Source organism: Falco peregrinus, chromosome 3, assembly GCF_023634155.1.
Source record: "Falco peregrinus isolate bFalPer1 chromosome 3, bFalPer1.pri, whole genome shotgun sequence".
Classification (NCBI taxonomy): Eukaryota; Metazoa; Chordata; class Aves; order Falconiformes; family Falconidae; genus Falco; species Falco peregrinus.
The window spans coordinates 108,287,387-108,314,218 of record NC_073723.1 but is presented as its reverse complement, the minus strand read 5'-3'; the positions used below and the strand labels follow the sequence as shown (position 1 = coordinate 108,314,218).

Here is a 26,832-nt window from a genome sequence, read left to right as displayed (position 1 = left end):
TATAACCCCTTCTCCATTAAATGAACATTTCAATATGGTAAATATCCCAATGCTGGCGTTGCCTAAGTGCTTCGTACATATTTCAATAGTTGCCCCACTTGTGACTTAACTTATTTTAACCAAAGGTATCGTTCAGAAGAATAAGCCACCATATCGTTTTACTAACCCAACTGCATGAACATCATATGCTGAAATACATAACATGGTGTACTGCATTCTACTAATCAAAAATATTTTTTTAACAGCAATAAATTAGCTAAGCTTTCTTCTACGCAACCAAATGTGTTTGCAACGCAAACAACTTGATGTGTTCATTGAACTACCAAAATTAAAACACAGAGCTTTTCCTCCCTGTTTCTTACACCAGTGGAAAGGGGAGATGTAAACATCAATATAGCAACTATAGCTCCCAAACTACAAGGACAGAGTCTTCATCTCTGCTGAATTCCTCACCTGTGAAACAAAATGAACCATAACCAATATGCATCCTCTGATCTTTGTTTTAAAAGCATAGCACCATCTTTAAATCTCTCTCCATCATTTGTAGCCTGGATTCACAGACTTACTTTTTCTGGATCTATACTCATCTTTACAATACCAACTTGTACAAGTGGAAGCACATAGTATGAATGGGTAAGCATTAGGTTACTCCTTTTTTTCTTTCTTTCTTTGCACAGCAGCTGTTGCTGGCAGAATAACAATAAGTTAATATAAAGCACAAGCACTTGAACAGATCTGTACATCAAAATGTAAAAAAAGAACTGCTGAGATTATTTGTAAAGAGAGGTTGGAGCTATTTGGAAAAGTTACAATGCTTTTCCATCAGACAAATGCATCTATCAGTAGATCAGAAAGAGGCAAATGCACAGAGGAAACAATAGGCACAAGGGTTAAAATATAATAAAATTCAATACACACAATCAGTTTCAGATGCAGTAGGTACCTTCCAAAACCATGCATTACTTACAGATTTTAAGCAGGATGAGTAAAGATGACAAGGTAAAATTTGTTTCTGTCTCTTGGTTATGCTGAAGTCCAGCTTGAAGAGAAAATGGTTCCTGTGACCTAAAACCAAACAGGAAAAAATTGTATATTGTTAGGTTTTTCTCCTGGTTTTGTAGATATTTGTGCCAAAACACTAGTTACAGGTACTAAACCTGTGATACCAAATTATTTTTACACTATTCACCAAGCTAGATAACTTTTAAATCCAGAAATATTCTCATCTCTTCCTAACTGTAGTGTATAAAATTGTATTTGACAATTAGTTGTTTCTTTTGAGCGGTGCATGTAGAGAAAATGCTCTGAGAGATTTTGGCATATGATTCCTTTCACTGAAAAGGTCAAAAGACACTACTTTCTTCACATGAAGCCTGGAATAAATTATTTGGTTTCATTCTGTGGATTCAGCGAGGTATTTAAGTGCTTCATGTTTTTAAGCATGCAGGACAAATTATTCTGTGAATAATGGCTCATGACAGCAAGGAATGTATACCCCTACAGCCCAGTTTTCCTATGCAACCACAGCCTGTTTCTTTCAAGACACCAACTGAAAAAGGAGGTAAGGAAGATTACTACATTCTTGTTACAGGCGCTAAAGCAGTTGTACTTCATAGTCTAAGAGTTTCCAGACCCATTAAGTAACAAATGTTTTCTAGAATTTTAAAAAGGAAAATACAGCTACAAAAACCTTGCACTGGAGTGATATTAACAGACATTAATACAAATACCTGACACCTGAAGCAGTACGTTAGATTGATGCTATCATTGACCCCAAATCATTTTTTTCCCTTTAATTTGTAAAGAACAGTCCTCAACAGCCTGTAGCATTAAAATAAAGAACTAGCACTTATTAGCACTGTATATACAACTGTTTCCCAGACAGTTGCCTAGGAATATTGTGCCATCTGCTGGAACTGCACAGATACACATGCTTAAATAGAGGCTTCCAGGTCACTGTCAAAGACAAAAATGAAATGAGGGAGACATTAAGTTTGGAAACCAACACTCTGGATGTTCATAACTTTTAGTCAAAAAGACAATTAATAATGAGGTAACTTCAGACTATATAAGCTGCAGCAGTTGAAATACCAACATCAGATGCCTTAGCAAATCCTTGCTCTCTGATGCCAGCGTAAATCCGTGGCACAACGGGGCCCTAAGGTTGAATGTAGTATTACATGTGTGGAGAAGGATGATCACAATGGCCATACCTGTATAAAACAGGAGCAGCTCCACTGTAGATGAGGTGATGGGATCATAACACAAGCTAACATAGAGCCTGAGATCCTGACACATTTCACTAAGAACGCTCTGGAAATTAAGTATGTCCTCCTGAAGGTAACTTACACTGGACCTCAGCAGCTCCTGGGGAGTACTGGCTGCTATTCACCCTGGTTGCTAATAAGCCACACTGACTTTCAGGAAAATAAAATAGAAGGCAAATCTTCATGAGTATTTCTCTTGCAGGAGGGAACTCCTTTCTCATAGAACTGAAATACTGATACTGGTAAGGAAATCAATTATCCCACCTCTTAAAAAAAAAACCAACCCTTTTAGACCATATGACAGATTTATGATTTGCCAAAGCTCATCATATAAACAAAGGGAAGCAAGAATTGGAAACTCCCATTTTGTTGGGCTGGATATCGTAACACTGATTTTCGAAACAGAACTGAAATACTTGAAAAAAACTGGTTTTAAGCTTTCTCTTTTTTAAACAAACCAGTTCATAGACTGCTCTTCAGACTAAGAGTTATGATATCAAGAGGTAATAATTTTAAAAAGAACTAAAATTTTAGATGCAATAAATATCTTATTTAAACCTGGGATAAAATAAAATAAAATTAGAAGCCTGTCAGCTCTTCAAACCTAGCTGTAGTGGACAGCAATATTACAACTTTTCATCAGGCGAGGATGGTTTAGTAGAAGACAAAAAGTGCAATACTGTGCCATCTGGGGGAAAATAAAATTTAAAAAAAAAAAAGCAAAGCTCAGGAATACACTCGGGATTTGCAGCTCCAGGACAACAGAAGTTGATTATGCTTCAAATACAATATGCCAGAAACAATGATCATACAATATGTTGCGTTTTCAAACCAGTTACAACCTTGTTAGCTAATGCACAGAGCAAAGCTGACATCCTCTCCAAAAAATGCCATCTGCCCAGAAGTGGGAAGCATCTAGTAAGAAATTCAAGTGCTTAAACAGTCTTGTAATATAAAAAAATATAAACCAACTCAAAGTAAGACTTCTAAAATAACAGCGTTAGTAATAAGTGATCAACCACAAAATATCTCTGCAAGAAGTAAAAAATACTATTGTTGTGATTTTCTTCAAGCACTGAAAACGTACCTGACCTTTGGTCCTCAATAAGTTGCAGTAGGAAAAAATAACAACAATAAGACACAGAAAATCTCAAATCACAGTTCTGAAGAACTGTACTACCTTTTATCTTTCAATCCAACAACTCAAGGACCTGAAGTCGTCTAATTGACATGACAGAGATCAAAGTCTAACTTGCCCTGAAAGAATTATGTTTGTAGACAAGCTTACATAATGTTCTCCATTTTAAGCAGAGGAAATCTGGAACACATGAAGATTTAAGAGCCCATTTGGAAACTGTATTGACAGCTCCCACTAAGATAAAATCAACAGTGGATACACGAATAATCCAGATTAAAAACTGATAAATGAAACCATTTGGTGCACTTCCTTGGTATCAGAGAAAACATCTAGACTGATGAGCATACTGCTACATAAACCAGTATTAACTGTTATTTATTTGTATTTTGGAAGATTAATGAGACACCAAAAGGTGGCTCAGGGCTACACTGATGCAAACTCACCAACACATATGCACATGCAAACCCCCCCAGAGACAATGCGAAAGTGCTAAATGGTATCTAAAAAGACCTTGATGCAAGTGGTGTACACAGGTAATAGCAGGAGACTAAGGTGTTGTGGGTTTTTTCTTCTCCATTTTCAAAATACAGATTATGGCTGCTCAACTCCAGGTAATGAAAAAAAAAAATCTAACATTTGTGACACCTTGGTTTGGTTTTTCAAATTTGGTGGGTTACTGTTGCCCAATGGCAGATATAAGTAGATCAACAAAAGTCCCAAAGCAAACCTTTTGCTTGGATAGCGCATTGGCTTGGGAAATGGTTTGAGGAGACAAGGGAAAGAACTACCTGGCCAGGACAAACAACATTACCACCGGGGGCCTCCCCGAGTTCAATGTCCTGCACCTTCACGTGAGGAAGGGGCAAAGCCCCCACCTGCTGTACCCAGGGGAGGGCTTTGCTTCAGCCACAGCTGGTCCACAGGCTGAAATCAAAAGATCAAAGTATTATCAGGGGAAAAAAACCCCAAACCACCAACCAAACCAACTTTACAGAGCTAAAGGCACAAACCATTTCACAGACTTGCTCTTTGTGGAACTGTGGTTAATTCAACACTAATACAATGTAATCAGTTGTTGTCCCCTCTCCCCTCTGCTCTGGCCGCTCAGAAATCTAATATTATTTTTGTTATCTTATTTCCTCTTTATTATCTTGCCCGCGGTTTTCCTGGTTTAACACTTCGGAATGCACCTCTCCAGGCCCAGCTTGATGTTTACACTCGTTAGAGAGATTTATGCTCCCGTGGCAGGAAACCGGCGTCCCCAGGGGCAACGCTGCTCCCCGCGGTGAGGTGGCCGGGCCCTGGGTGGAGCTGGCAGGGGGTTTATTGGGGGGGGGGGGGGGGGGGGGGGGGGCGCGTTTGTTTCGCCTGAGGTGTTCTGGAGACCCAGAGCGGGCTGGGCCTGCGGGACCCCACGGGAGGAACCCCCGCCGCCGCCAGATCACCCCGCGGGACCCCGGGCGGCGCCCCGCGCTCCGCCCCTCGCCTCAGCACCGCCCTGGGCCAGCCCTGAGGCGGCCCCCCAGCCGCCCGCCCGCGGGGGTGCCCGCCGCTGCCGCCCGAGCCACCCCGCTCCTCCCGCCGGGAGGAAGCCACCTCAGGAAGCCACAGCCCCGCGGTGACAAGCCTCTACCTCTCCCGAGGGCTGCAAAAAACGGGCAGAGGCGCCAACTCGCTGCCCCCGCAGCGCTGTAGCGGTCGCAGCCGCCTCTTCCCTCAGGCCTAGGGCCTCCTTCCACCACAGCGCCACAGCGGCGCGGGCACGGCAGGGCACCGGAGCGCCACGGCGGAGCATGACCGGCGGCGGACAAGCCCGCATCTGCCCCCCGCGCCTGCTGCTGGCTTCTCCTATTGGATGCAGGTGTTCTACTACCGCTCCCCCCACTCGTTTTTGATTGGTCGTGACGCTCCTAACTCGCCAGGTAACGGTTCCCGGCCTATGATTGGTCGTAGGTGGGCGGGATCCTTTTGGGGATTGGCTCCAGGTGAGTCGTAGCTTGCTATTGGTTGACAGGTAGTGTAGGAGGTGTTTCTATTGGCTGTGGGCGCTAACCTTCTTAGTCCGCCATGTTCGGCGCGGTGGTGCCGTTGCCGCGGGAGCGGGCGCGGGGCGGGGAGGCGGGAGGCGGCTGAGGGGGGGGACCGGGTGCTTTTCCCGCCGCGCGCTGCCTGCTCCGCCGCGCGCTGCCGCCGGCCCGTCTCGGGGCCCTGCCGGTACCGGAGGGTTGCGGGGAGCCAAAGTCCGGTCCTGAAACTTCCTCGCGGGACTTTGAGCAACTTGAGGCCGCGAAGGTGTAGGCGGGCCCCGGCGACGCGGAGCCGCGGCCCCCCCCCCCCCCTCCCCCGAGGCGGAGAGCGCCCCCCGCTGTCACCGGCTTCGTGGAGCGGGCGGGCAGCGGGCCCCTGGGGTCCCGCTCCCTGAGGTGGGACCCAGCTCTGCCGGAGCAGGTAGGAGGCAGGGCCGGTCCCGGAGGCTGGGGGGAGCCTGGCGCGATCGTCCCGGGCGACAGTGTCGCCTTCCGGCCGCTGCCGCCCGCGCCGTATGTCCGGCAGGCCCCCGCGCTGAGGGGGCGGCCCGGCCCGGGAGGGGCGGAGGGGGTGGCCGTCCGCCGGGGTCCCTCCCTGGTCCCCACGGCCCTGCCTTCCCGGGCCGGGGTTAGCGAGCTGCCTGTATGTGTGTATATGTATACGTGTGTTTATATATGTAAGGGAAGGGGGTGGTGAGTTTGAATAAACAAGGTGTTTGTCAATCTCCAGTCATCAAAGTAACTTAAATTACCCCTGTGAGTTCCTCCTCTGCTTTTCTTGCCTTAGATTTGTAACCAACATTAATTGGTAATAGGCTTCCATGTATATAAAAACTGTTTTGACTTAAAATACGCTACTCTGCGGAAGAAAAGAGCCAGAAGCCGCACTGATGAATAAGTAAACACTTCTTTGGAGTATTTTTGCCCAAGAGGGAACTGTTGGATGTTTTATTAAAAAGCATCCTTAAATGCTTGGGATGTTTATGTAAAACTGAATTGTACAGGGTGTTTTTAACTGATCTCATTTAGTTTCTGTGCGGGTCAGTGGGTTTGTGTATTTTCCTTTTGATTTCTTGCTGTTCTACTTAAAGCTACTTCTGTTCGTAAAATTTGACACAACTGATGCATTTAGTAGAGTGTGTGTACATTCAGCTATATTCTGGTTTTCTTTCTGTGCAGCTGGATTGAAAATCATCTGGAGGAGGAATGCGTATTTCACATGTGAAGGTGTTCAGAAATAAGACTTAACCTGTTTTGAATGAACTTATTTCTATATATTTAAAATCTCATTTAGACTGCTAAATACAGACCATGCCTAGCAGAATGGGCTCAAAAATTGATTTGAACAAAGACTTCATCAGAGTGAAAGCACACTATAGTGGGTAAGTCAGCGTATTCTCTCCTCTATATTGTGCCCTGTCTAATTTTGAAGTGTATCAGGCAGAGTTCATAGTCTGACCTAGTGATAGAGTAACCACGGTGTTGGTAGATTTGTTATTAATGTCAGATCAGGTATGTAAACTTCTGGGCTATTAAAATACCACCTGGACTCCTGCAGCATGCTCGTTGTGGAAAAGAGTTGGTAGTTTGTTCTTCTCTTGAAACAAGAGGAAATGCCCAAAACTGGCATGCAGTTACGCTGGGCTGATGGGTTATTGATTTCTCTTTTGTTACAAGCGTTTGTGGTCACGGACAGGTATAAATCCATCTCTTGCATCCAGATGCGGTTACTGCATTTCATTGTGTCTACTTTGTAATAAAGGTACGACAAATCTTACATAATGAACTCTACAGGTTACTCAGGAATTAGGAGGAACTATAGCTTACACGTTTGCACTTACAAAATGTCTATTTGTGACTCTGTGCTCCTTGGGACAAAACATGTGAAGTTGAATACGAGTCCTTTTCTAGTGGGGATTTTTAGATACTATTTTAACTTGCAGCACTTTTTGTCTTGGAAAATTAGAGTAAGTGTTGAAGTAATAAGTGAGTGCCATTGGGTTTGTCCTTTTTTGTTTGTCTTACAGAAATTTTAGAAGGTATTATTGGAATTACTTCCATTAATACTTAATAAATATGAGAAATGAGGGGATTTTGCTTAGATAGCAAGTTATCAGTAAACTTAGATGAACCTATGCAGGCTGGTTGAAGACTCAGTTTTAATTGATTTAAAACAAATAAACACACAATCTTTGTTTTCCTGCTGTGAATAAATACTAAAAGTAAACTCTTGTATAGTTTGCCCTTTAATTTTTGATGGCCGATTCCCCTGCTCCTCTCCCAGTAATTTGACTAATGCATTTTGAAGGGCAATGAGATGTTAACATGGTTGCTTCAGTTATTTTCACAATGCTTGTTTTTGTAGCTCTGATTTAAGACAATAAAGAAGAAGTCAAGGTCCTTTATCACTTCAGTCATCAGCAGTCAGGAAGAATTTTTATTACTTCAGTGTGAAATTTGGGTTTTCAGACATGTTTAATCTCATGTTGCTTTGGTCTCTCCTGTCTTCCTCCAAGACCTAAGTTTAAGTCATTTGAGGAGTTAAATATTTAGCTTAATTAAATCCTTAGACTTGATTTGAAGTATTTAAACTAACCTTACTGGCTAGGTGTCCTGAGTCATCTTTTCTGATGTTTTACTGCTAAATAAGTTAATGTTGCTACTGCTGTGGCAGATCTTCTATTGTGTAGAAAAATGCCATGTTGCATTAAACGTGTATAAAAGTCACCTCACCAAATTTTATTGAAAACAAAATGCTTTCTTGCTAAGCTTATCCACTGAGTCAGCATGGAGTAGTTTGAGGTCCTGAGTTTAGAAATTTAGAGCAGTGGTACTAATTTGGTAAATGCCAGTTTTCTTATAAATTAGTGTGAAAATGTGTTTGATTTTACTTTAGCTGGCTTCAATTTCTAGCTGTGCTACTGACTTCTTTCCCTTATGCCTACTCATTTGGCTTTTTACTTCTTCGGTTTGCCACCTGTCAATTGAAAGTCTAGCAGAATCTGTTGATTTAGAGTTCGCTTATGTATAGGTTAAATTTTCATATGAAAATTTGCTTAGTTAAAACATAGGTAAGCTTTTAGTGGTCAGAAGTCATGTCAAAATATAACAAAATATTGACACAATCTCCAGTCATCAAAGTACAGAAATTTGCTAGTTGAAATAGAATTTAGAAGAAATCAATTTATGAAAGCAAATGGGACTGTATGCTGTGGTTCATTGTTAACTGTTGCTCAGTAATTTCTGAAATGTGTTCACAATAGTTAATGCAGATCAGTTGGGTTTTGTTATCATTAATCTGCACCATGGTTTTGTTTTGGTTATTTAATAGATGCATGTAAAGTGCTTCTTGAACTCTGAGTGAAAGATATATTTGCTGTTACTAGTAATTATTTTCTGCTCCATAGTTTTATCCTGCACCTCTGAATCATGTCATAGATAGGCTTAAGTTGAAAGGAACAGACGAACTTCAAGTAATTGTGTGATGCACTTCTGAGGTGCATGGATGTGCATGCTTCTCTGAAACTGCTGTTGGCCAGCTGCCTTAGCTCTGTAAGGGAAGGCACTATAAACACAAACAGAACTTAGTGTAAACGGTTTGGGATAACTTGCTGGCAGATAGTGTTGATATAAAACAAGTGTGTCTGTAGAGCTTGTCTGCAGAAGTGGAGGAGGTGATACTTGTGTCACAATTAGAATTCATGTATAATTATTATGATGTTTTACAATAAACTACTACTGTAGTTTCTGTAATGCTATATTCAGTAATTTCCGTAAACTGTGAAGTCTAAAAGTCAGTTTACAAAACGAGTTCTAAGCTCAGTGAATTTTGGTTTTGTTGTACTGATCAAATTCTGTGAATAAGAGCTGACTTTTGGCATTGTAGACTGTATAACTGATTATCTCAGTGTCTCCATTAAAGTATTCATTTAAATCTCAGTATTAAAGTACTTGTCTTTTGAACAAATTTGACAAACTGCAGGAAGTCATTGATGCTGGACAACTTCAGAAGTAAGGACGAGCTCATTCAGGTAGCTGCTAAAAAATTAAAATAATAGTACAATATATCATTTTGAAATCCCAGTTAAAAATATAAGCAGGAGGAAGTTCTAAAGCACATGACTGTTGAGTCTGTCTGTGGAGTCCTAGTATCTCAGGTATTCATGCTTCTGGGTGTGACAGAGTTCTTCGCATAGCATAAATAACTTTGTTTTGTAATCTACTTATGCAGTTAACTTGTGTAATTCTTATTTCATTATGTCAGTTAATTAGTTTATCTGTTTTACACCTGGTTACTTGAAATCACTTCATTTAGAGCAGTGATGCAGTATAGTTTGATGTATGTTAACTTGGTTCTAAACGGTGACTCACTTAATCTATCACTGTGAATGATTCTCTTGCTATAACCACTTACACATAACTTCATATTACTTTGTAGTGTCCCACTTCAGGTATCTGACAAAGAAAAGTGTCCTGTGGGGTTTATCAGTATTAAAAGAATGAAAGATTTTCATTTATCTGTGCCCTGATTGCCTAATGTGGCTGTACAGACATTAAGATGAAACACAGTAAATCTCAAAAGAACATGGACATCATTGAGATATAAGAATAACTTGAATAAATATTATTAATGTTTGCGTCTGCAGTAGGTGCTATTTAGCATAGTCCACCTGTGTTTTGTCCAGTATCAAGTTTATTAACTTAGTAGAATGGCAGTGCCATCTGTTTATAATAATTTTAACAATTTAAGGTTGATACTAATCATTTTGTCAGCTTGGAGTTTGTAGCGTGCATAGTGGAGTATTGTCTTCCTGCATAATTTCAGTTTTTGAGTAGTATTTAGATACTTGTGAAAGTGTGATTGACCAGAGTTACCACAGATCTAGCTATTTCATTCCATGAGTAGCTTGTGGTGGCAGGGCATTAAGTAATGAGCTGCATTTGTTAGTGACCTTGTCTTGGTGAAAGGTGTTGTGCCAGACCTCAGACACTCCTTTGAGAGCTGGTTTGGTCTCTTCCTTTCATAAGTGCATAAAATAGACTTTTTCTGACAGGGAGATGTTCTTAACCTCACCTGACCAGCTCTCAGTATCGTACAATAACGTGGATTTACCAGTTGGCAGTTAGCATGCCTGTTTCTTTTCCCATTGTTATTCTGAAGAATTACTAAGTTGCTGTTCTTCGAGAACTTAACAAATTGTAGATTAAAGGTACACTTGAAAAGACAGCAGTACTTTTAATCTGAATTTGAAACTTAGTTCAGTTCTTAATAACTTTAGTTAAGTTATTGTCTTAGAGCTTTTCTTGTAATTTTTCTTGGCAAAGGCAAAATACAAAGTTATTAGTGCATATAATTTAAAATGTCATAGAAGTCATATGTCTATGTCATAGGACTTAAGATTCCTAGTTCCGTGTAGTACCTTTTGGCTTCTGGTTGAAAGATGAGACTAGGAAAAATATGTAATATAACATGTTTTCTAAAATGACTTGACACATGGTATGAAAATAGGAAAATCTCAGTCATGTTGGGAAGCTTCTGGTAAACTTACTGTGTTAAACTAAGAGGGGAAAGAATTACATGTGCCAGTAGCCATTAAATATAAAACTTTTCCTAACTATCCCCTAGGTTTTGAAAGCGCTGAGATGACTTGAGTACATCTCCTCTTTCTTCCTGTACTTAATTAGTTCCTTTCCTTGTCATTTGAAGCCTATTTAGAAAACAGGAGAAAGTCCAGTTTGTATCCTCATATTTAGGTTTGCATAATCTGTTTGGTTTTTTTTTTTTAATCTTTGTCCTACTTTGACAGTACTGTGTGGGCTTGATATAATCAAGAGTTGTTCTCACAAATGCCTGAGCGTACTGAACTCCACTAACATCAACCACACAGTATTGGGTTCATGTTCTCAAAACACCATGAAGGTAGAGCAGAAGATGCAGAATTTGAGTAAGATTTTATCAGAGTTTTCTTGTAATGATATCTTTTGAGAATTTACCTAATCAAAGCTTTCTCTCTAACAATATAGTGGATGTGAGGAGAAACCTACATTTTAAAAGGATTTTACCATAATTGGTATTTTTCTTCTGTCCCGATGGGAGAAGTACCCGGATAAAATTTAATTCTTACTGAGTCTTGGGATCGTTTTACACCACTTCAAACCTTGATAGTTACAATAAGGGAACTTGACTTACCCAAGTAAACATGCATTAAAAATAGATCATTAACACAGTTATTTCTTCCATCCTGAAGTATTTTTTAAAAAAGTTAAACATGGTAAGATGTAATCCTGTTGACTTCTGGCAACTAATTTATGTTAGTGGGAGTATTCATACGAGGAATCCTGATTCTGTAAGTATGACTTTGCAGCTTAGTGTCCATAGATGGAATTGTTGGAATATGCAGGCTAATGCAGATACTTTCTGGTTAAAGCTTATGTTTTCATCTCATGCAGGGACATCCTGATAACAAACTTGGATGCATCAATGAGCTATGATGAACTTTGTGATGAAGTGCATGAGATGTGTAATTTACAACAGGAGCAGCCAATTACCCTCAAGTGGATCGATGATGAAGGTATTGTACTGAAATACTACTTGGGCATTCTTGGGTTTATTGTTCATTGTGATACAAAGAAGGGGCATTGAGGAAACTTGTTTACACAAGTTTTATATTGTGGAGTTACTTTTTGTTCCTAAACACCAGGGTATGTAAACCTGCCTTATAAAGCAGCAGGGAGCTAGAAGAAAGAGCTGCAAAGCATCATGGTTGATTGTGGTAGCCCTTGAATTCAATTCTGTAGAAGTGAAGTCTTCGTAGAACTTCAGTATTTTGCTATTCCATACTTCTATGCTGAATGCAAACTTTGTTTCAATTTCACACTTTCATAGGCCTAATGCTGTACCCCCCAAAATTCTCAATTTTGTATTCTTGGCGAGATCACTTTTTGATGTTTTTAACCCTGTCAGCTTTCAGAATGACATAGGTATTTGTGTTTCCTGAATTGTGATTTCTCTTTTAAACAAGTGTTTCTGAGAAGCAATGCAATTGTAATTCCAGAAGGCTGGCTTTACCTCTTTGAGGATTTTCATGTTTTATGGAAGGTAGGTGCTAAGAATTCCAGTGACAATAATTGGTTTTCTCTTTTTATGGTGGTTGTTCCTGGCAACTGCATGATTGTCACTGATGGTCGTGTTGATTATAAACATACTCTCTTCAAGAATCAGAGGGTAGATGTTTATATTTAAAGGAGTGTTCTACTAAATTGTTAATATAGTGCTGATGTAAGCTACAATGACCAATCAAATTCTAGTCACCTTTATTTCATGTTGTGGGTTTTTTTCACTCGACTGATACTTCAGTGTACCATTTTTCAAAGATAATGGATATTAAGTAAAAACTTATCAGAAATAAGTTTTTTCCCCATTGTGGTGAGGAAAAATGCCCAGTATATTTAAAGTACGTTATGTCCAGAAAAAGAAATTGGAGGTGGTCATGGTGGAGGGTGTTCATATGTGGGGAAAATAGTGTAAAGTTTTATTTTTGTGGAAAGTGGAGTTGATAAAATCACGTAAAAATTATTTGTTATTGAAGTATTTTTCCTATGCGGTTCCACAGGAAAGGTTGGTGATGCCAGATCTCATTGTTCTAAGTTATCTTCAGGTGTAAAGCAGTTTATCATTATTCTTCCACAAATAGTTGTATGTGAGAGAAACTTACCTTTTCTTTACCTTTCCTATAGGCTCTGAAATATCGGCGTGGTGTGAGATGGGTTTGCATATTTTTTTCTGCTGTAAAATGTGGCAGTTCTCTGCAGCCTTAAGTTAGAGCCTTCTGGTTGTTGTGAGTAGTAGTGACATGGGGATACTTGATGCTGAGTGCCTTTGCTACTTTATTTTGCTTCCTTTTGGAATTTATGTGTCTGCTTGCAATTTAACAGAAGTGTAATGCATCTGTAACTCATAGTGGGCAGAACTCCTGACCTAGTATGTTGAAAACAGCTACGGTGCAATTATACATCTGCACAGGTGCTTGGTAATTTTCTTCTTGCACTTTGCCAAAGCCACGGTCTGCAGCAGAACTCCTAGAACCGAATGCCGAAAGATGAAAAAATACTAGTTTGTAGTTTGTGTTTTGTTTTTTGAATGATGGCCTACACTGCTCTCTTAGCAGAGTCACATCGTTTGGTGGTCGAATGGAATTTCAAAATAATGGTTGAAGAAGGAGGTAACCTGTAGTCAAAGAAGATTCAGCCCTCTTAAAATATCAAGGAGTGGTATCAATTATTTTTAAAATTTACTGTTTATCTTCTGATTACCAAGAAAGACAAAGGCAACTAGGAACTTCAGTTTCCTACCCCTCAGTTTCATGGCAGTCTAATACAAAATAACCTGCTCAGAGGTGCACAGAGAACAAATACATTGCATGTGTTTAGCTATCAGAACTGCATGACTGCTAATAAAAGGAAGATTCTTGTAGGACAGAAAAAAATCTCATGGGTTTTGACTGGGAGGATTTTAAGACGTGATTCCTGTTAACTATTCTTGCTTTGGCTACCTGTTGCATTAGCTTTTTGAGTTTTACTTAAACATAATGGATTTCTTTCTCTTTTTTTTTGTAGTTGCAGTTCTATTAAGTTTTCTTCTAGTCTTGGTTAAATACATACCTGTACGACCCTTTTTCTAATTCCTGAATCTAAGTTTTCCAGTTTCAACCAACCTGCTGTTTTGGCTGCCCTCAGTCCTCACAGGTTTTAGGAGTTATCCTATTTCTGCATATGAGTGAATGTTTGTACGTATTGCCACATGTAATTTAAGTCCATTTGACTGATAGCACGAACAGATGTTCTCTTTGAACTATGTTAAAGCACACAGTTGCTGAGGCTTAATGAATAAAGAAAAATACCAAAAAGCTGAAGAAAATGAATTTTCTGTTGGGCTTTTTTAATGTTTCTCTGTTTTTGACAACATCCAAAATGTCTGAACTACTAACTCAGTCACAATAAAATCCCACAAACATGTAAGGAATGTGGATTTTTGATTTACAATACAAATAATTCTTTTGTCGTTCATGTTGCATTATTGCAGTATTTATAGATTATCAGGAGCAGTGGCTTTCAAAGAGTGGTATCTTTTATCTTTGAAAAAAATATTCTTAATTTTTAAAAATGAGCTTCATTTAATATGTGGGTCGACGGTGACACCACTTGATCCATATGTCGTATGGTCATGTCCACCATATGTGACACAAGGTGTGCTGCGGGGAGAGTGGGTGTTCCACAAAGTTTCAGGAGTTGAGAGTGACACCTTCGCTCATTTGCTTGCTTTTAGTGTGTTGTGACGCACTGCAGTTTACGTGTGCCTGGTTAAGTGGATTTATGGATTAATTACCTAGTTTTAACTAAAATAACCCGCACAAGGTGATGCTAATAATGTGAGCACAGGCAAGCAACAAGAAAATGGTGGAGCTGACGCTTCTACTCTTAACTATGAACTGTCAGCCACACTGCAAGGTAAAAACAATGACTATAATCAGATGTGACAGGAGGTCGGCCACAAAGATTTGGAGTTGTCAGGAATGGTATTTGAAATATGTATTTACATCCACTGTTTTTAATGATGAACCTCACCTTAAGTGTATGTAGTATTCTGAGAAAATGGATAATGATAGTATGAAGCTGTCATGGTTAGCAAGGCATATAAAAACTAAGTATCTAGAGTAAGGGAAGTTTCTAGCTTTTTATAAGCCTGGTGATGCTCAGTTTGGTACTTGACAAAACTTCACTAAATGTGAAGTTAAAATTTTAGAAGCCAGTTTTGAGGCTTCTTACTTGCTAGCAGAAGACAAAAAGCCACATACCTTTGGGGAAACACTTGTTCTTCCTGTCATGGTAAAAGTGACTGGAATAATACATAGAAAAGAAGATGGGGACCAACTGAAATGCATTCATTTGTCAGAAAATATGCTTGGAAGATGCATGGAAGGTACTGCTGAAAGTTTGAAGAAACAAGTATTAAAGTATGCAGTGTGGGAAGCTTGCGGTACGGTTGGATGAAAGTACAGATGTTTCTAATATGCCTCAGCTGATGGTATTTGCTAGATTCTGTTTAAATAGTGAGGGTGTGTGGAGATGTAGTTTTTTGAGAGTCACTGAAGGAAAAAAGATGTACTGGAAAAGATATGATCTTAGAGTAAATGACTTCAATAAAAGCAGTGTGTTTTGGAAAAACTGTAAGTCTCCTGATGGAGAGGCTGATTTGACTGGGTGTGTGTGTCTAAGATTCTGGAGTAAGGTTGCAAAGAGCACCACACGTGAAATTCATCCACTGCATTGTTCACAGGCAAGCTGTTGCAGCAAAGGAGTTGGAGCTAGGAGTGCACAGAGTGCTACGGGAAGTCATCAGTGTGATTAATTTTATAAAACCAAAAATTTCAGATAGCACAATATTTACAATGCTTGGTGATGTTGAGAAGTGACCAGGAAACTGTTGTACCTCAGAGAGGTTAGCTGATTATCTTGCAGCAAAGTACTTAGAGTTCTTAACCTTAAAGATGTTACGTATTTTTCTTTTACAAAAAAATAAATGTTCCAAATACGCAGACATTATCTGTGATGACAAGTGGCTGTCAGTAGTATGCTATCTAGCAGTTTTTGAAAAAAAAAAAAAAAAAAAAACCAAAAAAACCCCAAAAAACACTTGATCACAATGACTGAGAAAATAACTGCTTTTCAAAAGGAACTTGTGCTACATGGAGACAGCATTTCGAAAATCGGTTTGGAGATATTTCTATTGTTCCATTGGACTTAAACTTGGATATAGAATCTTCTAACTTGTTAAGTCTTCTAAACAGTTTCAGTGAATTTTGAACCTATTAGTTAAAAATGCAACACTTTCAGATTAGTTTGCAAGAACAGCTGATTGACATGAGGGAAGATGAAAATTTACTAACTGAACGGCAGCAAAACCTTTGCATAAATGGTGGATGGGATTGAAGGAGTGTTAAAATTTAGTAAGCATAGCCAATGATGTGCTGCTTTCATTTGGATCTACATCTATTATTTTGAGGTTTCTTTTTTGAAGCTATGATACCATTAAAACCAAGTATTGAAATAAACTGAGCTTAGAACCAGACCTTTGAATCACTATGTCATAAAATGTTAAACAAAGATTTTTCAAAAGTCATGAAGCCAGTTCAAACACATAATCTTACTAAAAATATTTTAAATTTTTAATAATTTGAGCTAAGTTTTTGTGCCATTAATAAAAACATTTTGATTTTAAAATTTATCTCATCCTTTAGAAATTTTTATCTTGGTGTATTTTTTTTATAATGTAGATATTGGGGTTTTGTGCTCAGAAAATTTTAATGATGGGTTGTGCTGCTGAAAAAGTTTGGAGACCAGCGATCCAGAGGTTGTTATGGGCTGTTAAAATGGTATTTCTGCCTACCAGAGAGGTATTCTGCTATTACGTTCCAATTCAGATGTTTAACATTAAGGGAAAATGTCCTCACTTAAACTGATTAGGATTTATACCTTGGGGATATTGTCTGACTCGATACTTGCATTCCTGTATTTTATTAATATAAAGCTAATAGTACATGTCAGAGAAATGGAGTAAACTGTGGATCAAGCGTGGTATTTGAGACCAGGCCTTAGTGTGCTGTAATGATTCTGTCTCAGTTTTAGTCTTTTCCCTGTGAATTTCATCCTGAATGATATCTCATAGTTTGGGATATGTGTGTTTTTCTGGTTTATCTATTTTAATAGTTAGGCTTTTTAGAGTACTCTTGAAATCGTGGCTGGCATGTTGCCTTTTTAAGAACTCGTGAAAGCTCTGTTTGTTGAATCCGCTACTAAAGAATGCGGGTATGGAAGACAAAGTCATAGAAACTAAGGCTTGATCTGTTTCTGAAAGAGAGGGTTGTTTCTGGCTAGGCAGGTTTTATGAATCTTTTTCCTTCAGTTTCCTTTTTTTCTACTTCTAAACCTAAGTTAAAAGAAAAAATGTGAACCTGTTTTCCTCAAAACATATAAGCAAACCTTGAAAATTTTAGAAGCTTTTAGAGAGAAATTAATTTTGCGTTACTTACGTATTTACATCTGTGTTGCCATGTTGGTATCCCATCCGTAACTTTAATCTGTGTATCTCATTTCTTACCCTTGGTAATCATAGATTGCTTTTCTGTCAGTCTAGCAAGAGGGACTCAACTAAAATCTATGTGTACCTTCATAACTTTTAAGTTAATGTATCATGATTCTGCAGTCAGCAAAGTTAAGATGGTAAGCTAATGGGCCTTTTAACAAAGGGTAAATTAATTTTGAATTAAACTTTCAGGTTACTAGGAAGTGATCTTGGTTTTTTTTCTGCTGTGTGTTAAAAGATCTTTAAGCACATCTATTCACTTTTGCATTTTGTTGTCCCCTTGCAAACCAACATAGTATATTTATATCTACTGAGTTTTGATGAAATTCAAAGAAAAGAAAAAAAAAAGGTGTTGATATCTTTTGGCTTTGTTCAAAATGCCAGCTTAATATCAAATGATTGAAAGAAAAGCAGTCCTGGAGGCTCGTGTGTTTCTTACTAATTGAAATTCCCCACTTAAGCAAATCCGTGACTGAAGAGTTGTATGTTGCTTTTTTGTTAGGTGACCCATGTACCATCTCATCTCAGATGGAACTGGAAGAAGCCTTCCGTTTGTACTGTCAAAACAGAGATGAAGGGCTGATTATTCACGGCAAGTATTACACTATTCAAGAACCTGTATGCATTTGTTGATAATCCTAGTATAATTTTAAATCTGAGATTGGAACAACTCCTTTGCGTGTCAGATAATGTTGTTCTATATTTAGCTGGTGCCCTATAATTTGATGTTGTAAGAAGGAAGTGTTGTTTTGGGTGTGGAGCACAAAGTTGAAACCATACAGTAGGCTTTGAGGGGGCTTCAGGTTCTGAAATGCACAGATTTATGAATGCTGTGGTCAAATATAAGACCTTGCTAGTATGGAACCAAATTTTGATAATGTCACTTCTCACGTAGAATTACTTAAAGGCTTCCAGAAACTGTCTTTGTGTAAACATATTCAAGAATCAAGGAAAAAGTACTGCTGAGAATCTTTTCACTTAAAAATCTAATCTTTTTGTTTTAGTTTTCCCAAGTATTCCAGAGAAACCCGGCATGCCTTGTCCAGGAGAAGATAGTGAGTACTAAAATGTTACCCAGTTTTAGCTTTTTTCAGTCACGTGAAAGAGAAATATATTTAAAGATTTTCATAATCTTTCACGTGTATCTGCTGTGTGGTTTCTTAATAGAATGTGAAGTGCTTGGTATTTTATCAACAGAGAAATTATATAAATCAGCATTGTAGTACTGTGTTAATATTTGAGGATTAATATTCATTTTCCAGTATTGGGAGGAAATGTCAGGATTTTAGATGTGCATTTGAATGTGGTCCTTTGCTTTTGTGGTCCTCTTGGTTTCTTAACTTGCAGGGAGAAGAAGTGATGTACTGAAGAAGAGGGAAATAGAGCTTTTTCTATAAAAACTAGTTTGTTATTAATACAGAAAAAATTTAGAGATTAATATCTTAAAAAATCTTGTGAAAGGTACATAAACCTCCAGAGGGAAGATACATGATTCATAATGGTGTACTTGTATTAGAGTAACTTAACTGCACAGGGATAAAAGGATTAAAATAGCTGTATAGTCACTTTTTTGTTATGAAGGGGTGTGTCATCAGTATGTTAGTTCATATGTCTGTAAATGTTAATGAAAAGAATGTGAATAATTGAGTGACAGAGTTAACAGGTGATGCTTGGCTAGTCACAGTTGTACAAATGCTAACTGAAGAATTGAAGGACCTTTGCTCTTTTCTTAGGAAGATACAAGAGCAGATAAAATTAATTGCTGATAAAAGCAAGTAATGCATACTAGAAGACAATTGAAGACTGGCTAAAATGTGTAGTGCAGTGGTCAGTAGTCGTGAAGAAGATTTTTAATTAGAGAAATAATACTATTATACTAATAGTTGCTCTATTGAGAACTTTTACTGAAATTTAAAAGATGGAGTGAGATGGAATAAATACCGAAATATTATAGTTTAAATATGATTTTTTTACATTTCAACTACAGTAAATGGTTACATGTAAAAAGCAGTTTTCATGTTGTGGATAGGTTATTGAAGTTGTCTTAGAGAAAGAAAAAAAAGTAAATGTGCAACACTCTCTGCTGTCCTTGTTCAGCCAGTTAGAGAAAATAAGCTGTTTTCTACGCAGATTAGAAGTGCAAAACAGATTATTTTCCTTGAGACACCTCATTTTTTTTCCAGAAGGAAAAAGATGGTATCTGTGTGGTGTTCCCAGTTGGCTTTTAGGGGGAGCCAATCAAACTTTGGTATAGCTGTTTCCAGTATACTATTTTCCATATATCTGAGTTTTTTCATGCCTGGTTTAATGTTCTTGTTTGTGTACTTTCTTGTATCTATCAGAATAGTAGCTTGGTGGGTTTCTTATTAATTTTGTTCAAGTTTCCAACAAGGAAATGGATAACCAGTCCATCTTGCTATAGCACATAATGTACTTTACTGCATGTGTAAGCGAATAAGACTTAATTTCAGTACTTGTTTGTCCATGAGTTAAAATTCAGGTGAGGACTGTCTGGTTATAATTTAATCTTTTGAAAGTGTATGGGTTTTACTATGATGTCACTTTCTGATTGAGCTTGACAGGTTGAAAATACCTGTGGGAAAATATTTTCAGGCTCACGTTCCATGATCATTCTGGACAGAGTGGTCTTAGTTCTCTAGGTCTAAATGTGTTCTTGATGTGATTTGTATACCAGGAATGCTGCTTTATTCTGGAACCTGAGTTACAGAAGGTGTTACATCCTAAACTGAACCCTTTCCCTGGAAAGGGGTCAGGTTTGCATTGGCAGGCAAAAATTGAACCTCTGTGAATACTGTTAGCAACAGTAACAGTTGTTGTGCCTTGTTACTTTTCTCAAATCTTACTTTGTTAATGATATCTTAGGATGTTTGGGGTTAGCTCAGTGTCTTGTGTGCCTTTGGCGTTTGTGAGACTTACAGTACAAGTGATGAATTGGGGGATTAGCTAGCCTTAGGATGCTTGTCATGCTCTGTCATGGCAGACTTTGGTGCTGAAGGTAAATTTAAGCATTCATAAGTCTTCAGACTGTGTTCTGTGCAACTGTGTCTTTCAGTGAAGACAGAAAGGTTGATTTTATTTACATTTCTAACTTTGGGGGGCCTCCCACCTTAGTTCTGCAGTTAAGAATGGAACGACCAAGTCTCTATAACTTGCTTCTAACTTGTTGGATGAAAATTGTAGGAAGTGAGCTCATATGGGTGTCTGTGCCACTCTGCTTTCCCAGTATAAGAACTGAAAGAACCAGCTGGCTCTAGCTGTGCTTCCATTCCTGTAGCTGTTTGAAGAGGGAAGGAGGGAGTACTTGAGTTGTGCCAACCTGGACTGGTGCTACTCCCTAATAGAATTATTTGCCCTTATTTGTGAAAACCCAGAGCAAATAAATGGGACGTGCTGTCAAGAAATGTAAGCTAACTGGAGGAGAGACAAGGATGTTGATAAAAGGGTTATCTGTGCAAATTATATGGCATAATAAAGTTCACTGCAATTTAATGATCTCATTAAAAGTGTAGATATTTTAGTGGAAAAGTTTTTTGTGTTAATTTGTTAGATGTTTTTGTTCTCTCAAGCCATGAGATGAGCTACAGAAGCACATAGGTTAGTGTGGCTCAGATGACCTGGTTATTCTGTCTGTAGGGTATTTCTCCCCACATGGTTTTACAGGTCACGTTGAATGATGCTTTGATTCTTTAAAAAGCCTGCTTAGTAGGATGTGCTCGGTAGGTGATTTGTGGTCAGATTTCTTGTAATTTAATGAATTCGTTGCATTTTGCTTCTTTGCATCCATGGGGCCTACATGGAAATCTGGTATTGTGGCCTAGTTGTAACTCTTTTCAAATGGTTTTACAGCAGACCTATTAAATTGTATCAGTACTAATTTAGCATCAACTAATGCATTCAAGTGTTGTTCATTGTTAGCTAAAGGCATACAACAAAAATGTGCATTGCATTTAGACTGTATGGAAAAGTTATTGATATTGGTGATCTAGTTTATTTAAAGGACTATTTATTTTGACAGGACTAAAATATAGTCCTTTGATTGTAAAATACTCGGTGTTTTTCACATACTTGTTTTATGTGGCTTTATCATTGTAGTTCTCTTCATAGGAAATCCTTTTAAAAAATGAGGATATTACACACGCACTTTTCTAGAGCATTATGTTTACACTATAAAGGAGCTTATGAGTTTGCCTCAAGTTATTTCCAGAGATGAATAAACAGTTGTAGTTGTCGCTCTATCCAAAATGGGCTTCCACTTAAATTAGCAGTCTAAGTGTGGACTTTTAGTTTGTTACAGAACTGCAGACAGCTTGAAATGGAATTTTTAAACAAAACTATTTGAATGCTAAATTATTTCATTTGCAATATGTTGCTCAGACTTGTTCATATTGGGTCACGGAGTGACTATTTCTAATAGTATGTAATCTTCTGAATCGCAAATATTTTGCAGTGAATTTCTGTAGAGTTGTAGGTTTTTCTCTCCAGTTACTTCAGAACAATTCTTTGGAAGAAGAGTGCAGAAATACTTGCTGAATGTTCTGCATTTATGTTGAAATGTAGTAATATAGTTGCTAGCTGTCCTGGACCTTTTTAAATTGTTTCGAGATTGTACCAGCCAGCAAAGCTTGAAATAAATGCACATAATCCATGAACGGAATAAACTATGTGACTAATATTTCAATTCTATTCGCGTGCCTTAAAAGTTATTTTCATGCTTGAAGAACCTACCTTCATATTGATGCGATGCTGTCTGTAAGATAGAATTTGTACAGTCTCCAGCATCGTGTATTGTCTCTATTCCTTTTGCTCCTGAATTTTTGTGCTCCTTTCTTTCTTTTTTCTTTTTTCTTTTTTTTTTTTTTTTTTTTTTCCTGCCTAGACCCAGCTCACACTATAAATGTATGGCTGCTGTATGAACAGTACCTTTTACCTTCAGCAAGACAGTTAACCCATCCCCACACACTGGAATGGCAGTGCTGCTACGTGGGTGAGGTGGCAGGATTCCTGAAACGTCTTGCATCTCTTCCCAGATACTGAATGTGACCTCTCACAGGCGTTTCTAGCATCTGCTGGACTGGAGCCGTGGATACTTTATCACAATGTTTCCTGATAAAGATGGCAGACTTAGGCCAGTCTTTTGTATTTAAAAATATTTTTACTTTTTTTAGTAGATCAGCTATTCTTTTGGAATTGGTATTAAACAAGGTTGTTTCTGACATGTTTAGGTGTGTATTTCTCTTCTGTGCTCATGATAGCCTTCGTGATACCCTGATACAAAGCATGGTGTCTGATTGGCAGTTTTATAACTTAGTTATTGTAGTCTCAGCTTATTTACACTGACAGACCTCGATCTGATTTATCGCTCTTGGTGCTGCAGTGCATTGTATAACAAAGCATGTTCAGCTGAACAATTTCTATCGATTTGTAGGACTTCCCTAATGGAATTGCCGGTTTTATCAGAGAAATACTTGTTTTTGTGACATCAGCTCCTTGACATCCATGCCATGTTTTAGTTTGTGCCTCAGCTGCTAGCTACAGCCTCTCAAGGGAGCCAGTACCACCCGTGCCTGGATACATGAGGCAGAGATGTGAAAGGGAGAGACGGGGGTAACCAGTCTTCCATTAAATATTTGCTCTTAATGTTCGAGCTGATCCTGCCTATTGTCCTTGCTATCTAATGGTATTCAAACAGCGGCATCAGTGGAATAAAGGGAAAATGTTTCATTTCATACCTCCTACATTGTAAAGCATAAAGAATTACATGCTGAAGAAGCTAAAGAATAAAACCCAGTGAGTAATGCATGCTTTTTCTATAGATTTTATGTATCATCATTGTGGTTGCTGTTAAGAATTGAGGCCATTGATGCAGTATGTGTGTACGTGTGGTGCAGTAGATAATAGAACTCAGCATTTCGGTTATGATACAGTTGCTTTGCCTACCACCCTCCTTTGCAGCCATAGATTGTTACAAATGCGGAGATTCCGGCTGCCTCTTGTGCGTAGGGATGTGGCTGAGAGACCTCTCAGAAATGCTGATAAAATTGCATTGAAAGGACTCTTGGGGAATGTATTTTAGGAGGAAAAGAACAGAAAAGTGCGTGGTGATGCTGCTGCTAATATTGGAGACTGATGAAGGAAATGTATCCAAAAAACCCTGACGGTATGTGTTCAGGGCCTGTTTATTGTAAGATTGCTGATGTAAAGATTAACAATTTGGAAGCATCATGTTCTAGGGCCTTTTTGTTGAATTGTGTTTAGTAGATTGTCTTAGATGGGTGTTTTTTAATTGTGAAATAATTGTTTTGAATTAAGGTTTAGTTTCTGATATGGTCAGAATAAACTGTGCTAGTTTATTACTTCTGCATTTTTACATCTGAACAAGTAGATATGTGTATTCAATGTTAAAAATAATCTTGGATTTGGGGAGGTAGTGCTTAACAAATTTTAGGGTTGTTTTGCTATTGGTTTCGTTAAATAGAAGAATGCAGGCTAGGAAACCTTTAATTTCACAAAAGAGAATGAATATGCTTTTAATGTAGAAGTACTTACGGCATTAGTGTGATAATAGACTAATGATTTTATTATCTAATATTTCTGGCTGATTTTGCTGCCTTTTTTTTTGGTAACGATTACACTGTGTTGTGGATGTCTCTTACGCTCTTTGTTTATCTGCTTGGTATTTTAGAATTAGGTGTTTGGACTTGATTTTTCCCCAAGCCATCTTTCTTGAAAATTTCATTGTAGGATTGTGTAAAGGTATCAGACTAACCTAATTATTGTTCTGAGCTATTTTATTTCAGGCATAGATGTTTTGTTTTGCTTTATGTTCTGTCTGATACTACAAAATAGCTCTGTAAGGCTTCTTGCTATGGTAGTGTGGCCTGTAAATATTTTTCTAGCTCATAAGGCAGGTTTTTCCCTTCATTTGTTACTGTATTGGCAGCAGTGATTAGGTTATTCAGAGCACGTGAACCAATTTCATCCCCCAATGAAGAAAGGAACTATTGCGACCATAGAGACTATTCTGAAGACATAGATTGGATTGCACTGGATAATTAGGCAATTTTGAAACTGCTAGTAACCCTCTCCTGGTTTTTAGTAATTGAACTGACAGAGGAGAAAATTGGACTATTTTTGATGTAAGATATATTGTTGCTTAGGCATTGAAAATAGCTGTGTCATAGTTTCTGAAGAATATCTGAAATCTCTTTGCCAGTCTTAACAGTGTACCACATTTTTTTCATATGTGGCATATTTGAAAAATACACATTTTGAGATGGTGTAAGTTACTGAAAACAGAATTGTAGTTAAAGGTCTGTTTTGCTTATAATCATTTAATGTTTTTAGTTATAAAATCTAAATGTTTTTCTTGGCTATGAAACAACCAATAAAGAGTAAAGAGCTAGGCCTCCCTTTTGATAATTGAGGTGTGAAATTACAAAGCATCTGATTGTGGGGTTTGATATCTTCCCTTACTTTAAGATGCTGGATGTCTTAACAGATATTTGTACACCAATTTGTAAACTATAAACTAAAAATACAGTGGAATAAGGAATGCTTGGACTAGTTTTTAAGGTGTCATCACCAACAACCTGCATTCTTTTTTGCTATCTTTTTAATTTCACACCCTTGTCTTAGCTATTGCTCAGAATGTAGTGTAATCGTGCAGGAAACATGTCACCTGGTTTTAGAAAACTTCTCTTGAATGTAATGTCTAGCTTAATCCCTGTGTGTTCTCTCTCATACTTCCAGTCTATATACTTGTCATAAGTTGGTAAATCCACTTTTGATGTACAGGCATTTGGGGTAACTAAATTTTGCTGTTATTTGTTCGAATTAATGGACATCTGTGAGCCTGTTAGGCCTGTCTGTTTCAGTAGCTTGAAAGAGCTATTTAATGACTAACCTCTTAAATGATGTGGTCAAGGTTAATTATATATTATTATGCTTGGGATTCTGTGTAATATTTTTAAAACTGGTTGCTCTATGCAAATTATGTTTTTTAATGTTTAGCTGAGCCACAGAAATAGCAATGGAGGCCTGCAGGGCAGGTAAATGAGCTCTTCAACACCTATCTCTTGGATTTTTGAGTTGCTGTGTGAAAAACAGGATTTTGTGAGAGATTTCAGGTGCTGCTGTTTTGAAACGGAGAGCACTTCAGGAGTGAAGCCTTGTAAGACTAAGCAGTGATAGCATTTGGCTAGCCACTGAATACTTGCTGTCAGTACAAATCTGGAGGGTAAATAAATCCTCTGAAGTAAAAAAAGCTAGAAGCGTCTAACTTCAGGCATGCTGAAAGGGTTGTTTTCAGAAGAGGCATGTGAGTCCTAATCATCACTGTCAGTGCAAGAGTTAAGCGTTGAACAGACTCTGCAGTTCTGTCCTTAAACCACAGGGGGAAGATAGTGACTTGGGTAGTGGAGAAATGAAAAACTGATATTCTCAGTATTGACTAGGAAGCACCTAATCTGTAATTCTGAACTTCCATTACTAATTCTTCTGTATCTGTAAGTGCTTGTCCTTGTATTAGTACCTGGGGAAATATTTAAAAGGAAACCAGAAACTGTTTGAAAGTAAAACTTCAAAGATTTTCTTATGGTCCTCTTTACTTTTACAGTAACGTACTCATTCTAATTATAATAGTAATAATTATAATGCTGTAATATACTTTTTCCAATAATTTAGGTTATCTACTGTGTTCTTCAATAAAGCAGGCACAGGTGCCCTGTGACTGGTGTAGGACTCCCTGGTTTTTAGATTGTCAACTCTGATAAAAACTATTCTTACCCATAGGGATTGCAAAGAGAGGAAAGCCTCAGGCAGGCAGAGTGGTAAGTTTGATATTGTAGGGCCTGAAACAATAGATCTGGTGTTGGAACTGATCTATTAATTTCAAGGTGCAGTCACTGTTTTTAGCAATAGCACTACTGAATTTTGTTAGAAGGAATAGGTATCATAATAATGATTTTACACAGTGGATCTCATCTTACCCACTGATAATGGAGAGCATGCTAAAAATCAAAAGGGTTTTAGGTGGAAGCAGTGCGTAAACTTTGCACGTTTGTTATAACTATTCCTTTGCTCTGTGGTGTGAATTGAAAACCCCCTTCCAGAAGCTGAAATGTTCATTTGAAAGATTTAAACATGCTTTCTTTAACGTGTTAAACAGTATAGCTTTCCATTAACAGACCGGATGAAAGGGCAGATATGTAAGACTGTATCATATGCAACTTTTTTTCT

At 38.2% G+C, this 26,832-nt stretch overlaps 2 protein-coding genes across 3 annotated transcripts in view; one reads left to right on the top strand and one right to left on the bottom strand.

Annotated features, from left to right (window-relative positions):
* CFAP74 (cilia and flagella associated protein 74) overlaps positions 1 to 5,153 on the bottom strand; it is a 92,347-nt gene extending 87,194 nt beyond the window's left edge. Inside the window, exons 1-3 of the mRNA XM_055799332.1 lie at positions 5,039 to 5,153; positions 4,194 to 4,329; positions 968 to 1,065 (exon numbers count right to left, since the gene is read on the bottom strand). The gene's annotated coding sequence lies outside the window, so the exon portion shown is untranslated. The remainder of the gene's footprint in view (positions 1 to 967; positions 1,066 to 4,193; positions 4,330 to 5,038) is intronic.
* PRKCZ (protein kinase C zeta) overlaps positions 5,144 to 26,832 on the top strand; it is a 67,548-nt gene continuing 45,859 nt past the window's right edge. The window contains exons 1-5 of one of the 2 annotated variants that reach the window (XM_027787486.2): positions 5,144 to 5,327; positions 6,612 to 6,814; positions 11,883 to 12,004; positions 18,077 to 18,166; positions 18,579 to 18,629. In XM_027787486.2, the coding sequence (XP_027643287.1) occupies positions 6,744 to 6,814; positions 11,883 to 12,004; positions 18,077 to 18,166; positions 18,579 to 18,629 (334 nt within the window). In that variant the 5' untranslated portion in view covers positions 5,144 to 5,327; positions 6,612 to 6,743. Of the gene's footprint in view, positions 5,328 to 5,481; positions 5,854 to 6,611; positions 6,815 to 11,882; positions 12,005 to 18,076; positions 18,167 to 18,578; positions 18,630 to 26,832 lie in introns of those variants that run through there. The other variant, XM_055799335.1, reaches the window with a different exon arrangement.